General features: G+C 32.6%; 1 protein-coding gene across 1 annotated transcript in view; it reads right to left on the minus strand.

Annotated features, from left to right (window-relative positions):
• Positions 1-8,034, minus strand: part of LOC105213856 (uncharacterized) — an 80,532-nt gene extending 72,498 nt beyond the window's left edge. The window contains exon 1 of the mRNA XM_054231518.1: positions 5,916-8,034. Coding sequence (XP_054087493.1) covers positions 5,916-6,504 — 589 coding nt within the window. The 5' untranslated portion in view covers positions 6,505-8,034. The remainder of the gene's footprint in view (positions 1-5,915) is intronic.
• Between the last annotated feature and the right edge of the window lie 225 nt (positions 8,035-8,259).

Below are 8,259 nucleotides of genomic sequence, written 5' to 3' on the forward strand. Positions count from 1 at the left end.
GTAATTTTTCTTGGCAACGACTTGGCTACATAATTTATGATCACGCATTACGCTTTGCTAAGCTAAAGTCAATTGTGCGATACTAAGAAAATGCCTTTATGCGTAGCTGAGTAAGAGAAGAGGTTAGATAAATCTTCGAGCTTTCTTTTTTGGTTGTGGAGATGAGCGTGAAGCGATTGCACTGCAGCGGAATGAAAAATTCCGAGTAAAAAATATCTGAAAATACCTGTGATAACGTCGCTGAAAAATTACGAAAAGCGACAGTCTCAATTCTTCTCCACAACAATAACAAGAAACGGAAAATGTGGTGAAAGTTGCTTGGCGCAGCACTCAAGTTAAAAGAAAACTGAAGATTTTTTTATGAGATACGAGCGGAAAAGCAAAATACACTATTCGAAAGAAATTTATAGTGAACTTAATCATGTTTTTCTCTTACTCCATTTTATTTCGCGCTTCTAAACTTCTTTGGAATCCATTCATTTTCTCTAACAACAGTGAACATTTTTGTGGCTTCTTTTGATGCATAAAGAAAATTACACCGAAAGCATATTTGGATAACGGAAATGTGCAAGGGAGTAATCACAACCAAGTAGTGATTAAAGGAAATCCTCAATATTTTTTGATCGTACGATCGAGAACAACATCACACCTACTTTTCTTTTGAAACCATTCATTACCTGTCTCTCTTTTAATGGATCGACGACTCCTTTGCTAGAATTAATTTTCAGGTATACGAAGGCTGCTATATATATTTCACTCAGAACGTTTTGTCATTTAATCGTGAATTGTTTTATTTACAGGGAATTAAAAAATTCATCTCGGCCAAAAAATAGAATTAACTCGTGAAAATTTTCGTGCGATCATTTTTCACAACTTTCGACGTGGATTATCGCGACAAGAGTGCATCGATGAACTAAAATCTGTGTATGGGTATGAAGCACCATCCTATAGCACTGTGAAAAACTGGTACAACGAATTCAATCGTGGCCGACGCTCGCTCAAAGACGAATTCCGTGAAGGTCGTCCAAAAACAGCCGTTGTGCCAGAAAACATCGATGCCGTACATGAACTGATAATGCAAGACCGTCATGTAACATACCTTCAGATAGAGGCATGCCTATGCATTTCTCCCTCCAGCATACATTCGATATTGCATGAACACCTGGCCGTAAAAAAGGTTTGTTCTCGTTGGATCCCGCACAATTTGACAATCGCTCAAAAAAAGGCTCAAAAAAGTGCTTCGAAAATTGGTTTGAGCGCATCCAAAAGTGTATAAATCTTGATGGATTATTAGGCCAGAAATATATACAGCAGCCCTCGTAATATATCGAATGATCAAACCAGTCCAAATTTTTCGAGAGTTTCTTAAAGAGAGTGGCCCAGTTACAGCAATAAAAATATCTTAGTGATTTCTGAAGGACAGTTCAACGAAAGAATCACAGTTACAAAAACAAAAAGATAACGATCTTCGTTATTTCTGACGCAAAGCTGATCTTATTTGTCTTGCTCTTTCAAAATCTTTACTCTTTGAGACAGAGATAGATTATTTATCTTCACACCTGACAATCTCCTAGGTTTACGAAAGACAAATAACAAAATATTTTTCAGAACAAAAGCCATTATATTTATTCCCTTATCCCCTTAAAATCGCGATGACCAGTTTGAAAACAATATTTGAAATCATTATATATAGTATATGAAGGTCGGGGAAGTTCCTGAACCGATTACACTCATTTTCGCCATCCAGCTATATTATATCCAAGATTATATGCCCACTTATTTTGGCTTAGATGTCTCAAATATTAACGAATCGTTTGAAAACCTTATAGTTAGGTATATGGGAGCTTCCCCTAGTTAAGACCCGATTTTAATAATTTTTGGCATAGAGACACGTTATTAGAAAAAAATAAATATTTCTGAATTTATTTTAAATATCTGAGAGATTTAGATATTTTCAGTAAAAAATTATCCTTTGGCACTGAGATATCTGGGCCTTGAAAAGTTATAGTCTGATATAACATATATTACAAATATAAAATATTCCTCAAAATTGTATAAACTCAATAACCAGTTTAAATGCTTCTATTGCGCTCTTTTGTGCTTTTGTTTTCTTGCTTTCCAACAAACTAACTGCCCATTTCAGACGTTGAAACTTAAAAACTAAGAAACTTGAAAACTAACTCTACATTAAACTGTCTGCAACGGTAAAAGCATTCTCTAGATATTTTAGTAAATTTATATTGTTGTTGCAAGTGTTGAAAGGTAACTTCACTTTCTAGCCACGAGGATAAGAGTCAGAAATTGAACAAGTAAACAATGGAGCATACAACATAGATTAGTATTTATATTGAAATATATATATACATATGTGAGCGCACAAATTAATTGCAAAATGTAATGGCGTGTACTTTAAGATGCATTTGTTCGCATTGCAAAGTAATTGCTGCAGGCGCTTGTGCATCTTTTATAATTTAATTAATTGATCACTTTCTTTGCTGCTTTCTCCGCCAGACGGCAGCATATGCATTCATTTAATGATACCCACTAACCGATTGTTGTCTTTTCATTTCACTTTTGTAAGTCGACAGCAATAACAGCTGTGGCACGCCAACACGCCCATCAACACAACCACTTGCACTCTCATCCATTTTCTTTGCCACGCGCTCGCTGAGGACAGGACAGTACAGCACACGATACATTAATATCGAGCGCACTTGAAGTCAAGTGAAAAATTTCTTAACACGCACACTTTATCACCTTTGCACGTGTAATTTATTCTCGCAAGTCAAGCAGACATATGGTATACGCGTATACACCAGCCGGGTCGTTAGCACGCGCTCGTAACTGCACTCGCCAGCTTTCCGCACGCTTACAGCTGTTTCTACAACTTGATAACTACGTGTGCTGCTCGCGCAATTGCATTTAAAGTATTTAATTAACGTAGCGTTAGATAACGGCATAAGTTCGAAGAGAAATGCCATAAAAAAGCGCAACTACTCAATCGTGCTCAATACGTCTAATTAAGGAATGAATCACTCGGTAAATGGGAAAACGAAAGAGTTTTAAACTTTAAAATGCATCGTTAAAATTAATGGTGGTGAAATAGTTGAATGAATTTCGTTGAAACAGAAGAAATTAAAAGAGAAGACTTCGACCACAGTTCCGAAAAAATTAATAAAACTTGTAGAATCAGGTTACAACGAAATTGGTTCCAGGATGAATAGAGAGATCAATAAACAAGAAACAGCAAACAAATTTGGAAATAGCGAACTCATCCGTTTGAGTATATGAAATATAAAAATTAAAACTCCTCCCTTGTGACGTCATTTCCGTTAACCCCTCGGAAAAAGGTGCGTCCGCATTGTCAGCATTACTCCTGACAGGATCATCCAAAATTAAAAAAAAAAATAAGTGTTTTGGGTAAGGCCATAAACTCGTGCTTTATCGAAGGAAAGACCAAAAAGGTAAAAATTCGAATTTTCGGTCAAATTTGCCCTAATTTTGTTTTTTTTTTTAAATAGTTGAAATTGAAAAAAATCCTTCGTTCAAGCACGAGTAATTTGTATCTCGAACACATATGCAAAATTTCATCAAGATCGGTTGAGTAGTTCTCGAAAACATTCGACAACCGACTTTGAAAACACGGTTCCGAGAAAAACGCGTTTAAAGTTTTGAGTAGCGCACACCTCGCAAAGGCTGTATTCTAAGGCTGTAAGGCTTTTTCGAATCGACTTGAAAATTTAGGATAATATTCATGAGTTGTTGTAGAAATTAATAAGTCAAAAAACAAAAAAACGATTTTTTGAACCCACGAAACCCATGTAACCCCTTAATGGAATTGTACCGAAAATCCAGAAGTATTTCAAAACAAACGTCAAGTACTCGTAGAAGTAACATTTCGTGAAGACCTTGACGTTTGTAATTTAATTACAAATATTGAAGCCTAATTTACACAAAATATTTGGTGCGAAGCAAAAAGCTTCACTCAACCAACTATTATTCATTAGGATTAACTACTACATTCACTTTACTTGTGTTCTGAAAGGTGAAGTCCATGAATCAAGGTAAAGTAACATGTACCGATAACTGTTTATCAAGTTTTTGTTATTGAAAACAATAATATACGCTCGAGGTAGATGGGAGAGACAGTTAAAATTATACGCTACTGAGAGTGATTTGTGAGTATTTTTCGGTATTTTTTGGTACTTTTTCAAATTTCGAACGAAATTTAGTTTTCCAGATCACTGCAGCATTTTTCAATGAGATGTAGAGCTTCCTTTCTTTGTATATACAAGTATATATTTAATACAATTGTAATAGGCGTATTCACAGACTTAACTCTTTTCGAAGGAAAATATTTAATTCTCACTGTATATGTTATGTTATATGTATGTGAAGGTGTTCCATGAAATACAGACACTTCAAAATTTCTCGATCAAACCTACGCTACTTACAGGTAGGTTATTTTATTCCGACCGAATATGTTGTTTCGGAACTCAAGCTCTTTACAGACATTTGATTGACTACAAGGATGAGATTAGTATATAGCATATGTATATTACTAGATGTAGAGCTAGTGGGAATATTTTTATACTCCGTATATAATTCCAAACGATATAAAAGTATACAGTTTTCGTAAGCTTATGGATCGGTTATAATTCAGGAGACCTTAAGCTTTGCTTCCCCACTAATACTATTTCATTCATTTCAAAAAGCATTCATTGGCTGCGAACACTTTTTTATGGCATTTGTAATAATCAACTGCCTCTGTTAAGTATTAAGCCACTTTAATTTCTGACTTTTGTTTAATTAATTCGCCATCTCAAAGCATTGGTCCCCTCCCCTACAACAAAATGTTAAAATATGACAAAGAGATTATTATCAATTGGCGACCCAACCTACTACTTTGCCTAGCGCTTGCCAAGTAAATAAATTTTAATCTCCATTTGATGGCAGCCCATTTAATTTATGATGAGTATTAGGAATACAAATTATTTTTTTTTTTATTTAATAAAAAATTGTAAGTACTTTACATAGATATATCTCAATTAAATGTCCAGAGCCCGCATAAAGAATATGCAAACTAATTACTATGTATTAGAGACTCTTTAATCTTGACTAGCATTCTAAAATAATATGAAGATGAATTAGAAATAAAAGTAGAAATAGAAGAAGAAGAAGTTAGAAGATAAATAGGAGGAATAGAAGTAGGAGTAGCAGTAGAAGTAGGAGAAGATGTAAAGAAGAGTGATAAAAAACAACAACAAATCACTTCAGTAAGTAAATCACTTGTTACATAGCAGTGGAAACAATAATTGAGCCAATTGTCTCTGCTGTGATAGCAACGCGTGTTGGCGCTTCACCTACACACACATAACTGTTATTTATCAGAAGCAAATTTATATATGCATGCATGCATGTATATTGACAATACGAAATTATAAAACCAATAGCAGCAAGTACGCACAGTTGTCATCCATTTGTCGCTGAGTAAACAAAGAGAGTTATAAATAAAATTGAGTTTAAGAGAAAAATGCTTTTGCACACATTGGTATGTATAGAGATATATGTATGTCTGTATGTGTCTATGTAGCAGTGTCATGTGAGATCACAGGATTAACGCTCAAACACATATTGACCCCAATGAATAACCGATAAGGCGCGTTCAGTGCTGATTCAGCATGTCGACGATGTCTTCCATAACATTGAACGAACAATTGACAACTTAATTTATAGGCGCAAATATATATACATACTTACAAATGAGACATATGTGTTTGTATAGGTGAGTGTTTCGAAGAAAAAAAATAATAAAACGAAGTTGACTAAGAATACAATATAAATGTATGTGACCATTTATACCAGAAATATATACATATATACAAATATACCCATATAGTGTCCAGATTACTTACCCTGCGAGAACGGTATGAGCTTGCAGAAGAATTCACCAAATATGAAATTGCGCAACAAGGTGCCGACCAGCGTCACCGGCATGCAGAAGACGCCCAACAAGATATCGGAAAATGCCAAATTCAGCAAGAATAGATTAGTGATAGTGCGCATACGACGATTTTGTATTAGCGTCGATATGACGAGCAAATTGCCAATTATCGCAAACAAGAATATAATGCTGTAGCAGAGTATCAACCAGAATGGCATCTCGGTGGGCATACGCGGTCGTCCCACTGCCACCACAAGTGCACTGCGATTCACGGCGGCATTCACGTCGCCATCGCCGTAGTCGCTTGCATTCGCCGAAGCATTCGCGTACATGGCCGCCGCCGCGGCCGCCTGTGTGACAATGAGCGCCACGTCGCTGTCATTCGTTGCGGTGGCGTACATGTTCAACTCTGCCGTAGCGTTTGAGATATTCGCAATTGTCAATGTGTGCGTTTCATTTAATTGTGTGAGCGCTAGTGAGAGTATGTTAGTAGTGACGGCGGTGGTATCATTGCTGAAGTATGACAGCAAATCGCTGTATTCGCTAGTGGGAATTGACATGATGAACGGTTGGTTGGAGATGGTCGGATTTTAGGTTGTTGTTCTGGAGGGTTTGTTTTGTAGTTGGTGGTGGGCTACACTTGACATATATTTCTTTGTTTTTATTAGGTTTTGCCTTCGAAAGTATTATTTTTTTATTTATAATATTTTTTATTTTTACTTAAAATTTATTATATTAATTATGTTTTTTAACAACTTTTTTTTACCGTAAAACACAAGAAATTAATTTTTTTTTGTTTTTTAATTTTATTTTATAGTTAAGCAAAAGTATTATTTTTTATATATTTAAACACTAAGAATTTTTTTTTTTTAATTTTCACCAGCAACTGCCTTTTTTATAGTGAAACACGAATATTATTTAATTTTTTTTTACACACACTATTTTTTTTCTATTTTGTTTTCTTTTTTTATTTAGTGAAGTACAACAATTATTTTTTATGTCTTGAATCTCTAACGGCTGTTGCGTACAATTTTTTTGTTTAATATTTTTTTTTGTTTTTTGTCCAGCAATTATTATTTTTAATCTCTTACGACTTTTTTCATACACAAATATTTTTTTTTTATACTTTGAAAAAAAATACAATTTATTTTTTACAGCATAACTGTTTTTATATATATTTATATATTCGTATTTGATTTATATTATTTTCATATTTCAATATTGTATTTATATGCATTTTTATTAAATGAATTTTTATACATTTCGTTAATTATGTTTCTGTTTTTGTAACCTAAAATATAATTAATAATTATCAAATATTACTCTCAAATATGTATATTATAATTTAAAATTTAATTTAAATAATAATATCATGTTCAAATCAAAATTTAGTCACGGCATCAACGCTGTCAATCGTAATTACTTATCTACTCAACTTGACAAAATTTCTCTATACAAATTTATCACTTCATAATCTGCTCGTCAAGTAGATTAAAACTTAAGCTGTTTGAAATTTCATCAAACAATTCTGATTAATTCATCTCTTTGTGAATCACTTCAGCTTTTGTCCATGAACTCTTTTCAAACTTCATTAACAACAACAGCGGTGTGTTGATCTACATAAGTTAAGCGATTAATTTTGAATTAAGAGGAGTAAATTTTGATTTGAGCATGATATTATTATTCAAGTTAAATTTTAAATTATAATATACACATTTAAGCTCAATTTCGATTTTTGTTTTGTATTTGAAAGGATTCTTTTTTACTTAACGCTCATATATTTTTAACACATGAATATTTAAAAATAATTTAAACATAATTACTTATTTCATATTTTACATATCATTCTTTTCAAGTTTTATAAAGTTTTTAATTTAGTTTTGTAACATTTCTAAGCCTGTAATTTAATTTCCTTTCGAATTTTTGGACTATTCTTCGTGTTTTTTTAAATTATTTTCAAAAAAAAAAAAACAATTTTTCACAAAAAAAAATTTTTTGGAAAATACTACTCCCAATCCGAAACATGCTCAGCGCTTTAATTCATTTTTTGAAAAAAGTTTTTTTTTGTTATACAATCTTAATTTTCTTAATTTGTTCTCCTTTCACATTTTTTTTTTCAATCCATAAAACATTTTTTTCTGTGCTCAAAATATTTTTTATAATAATTTTATATTTTGAAATTTTTTTTAACTTGTCTGAATAACAAATATCTTGTTGACAAATTTTTTTATTCACTTTTTCTTAAAATTATTTATAAATTATATGTTTTTTAATATTAAAATATAAAGTATCATTTTATTAATCCAAAAAAATTT

This window comes from Zeugodacus cucurbitae, chromosome 5 (genome assembly GCF_028554725.1).
Source record: "Zeugodacus cucurbitae isolate PBARC_wt_2022May chromosome 5, idZeuCucr1.2, whole genome shotgun sequence".
Classification (NCBI taxonomy): Eukaryota; Metazoa; Arthropoda; class Insecta; order Diptera; family Tephritidae; genus Zeugodacus; species Zeugodacus cucurbitae.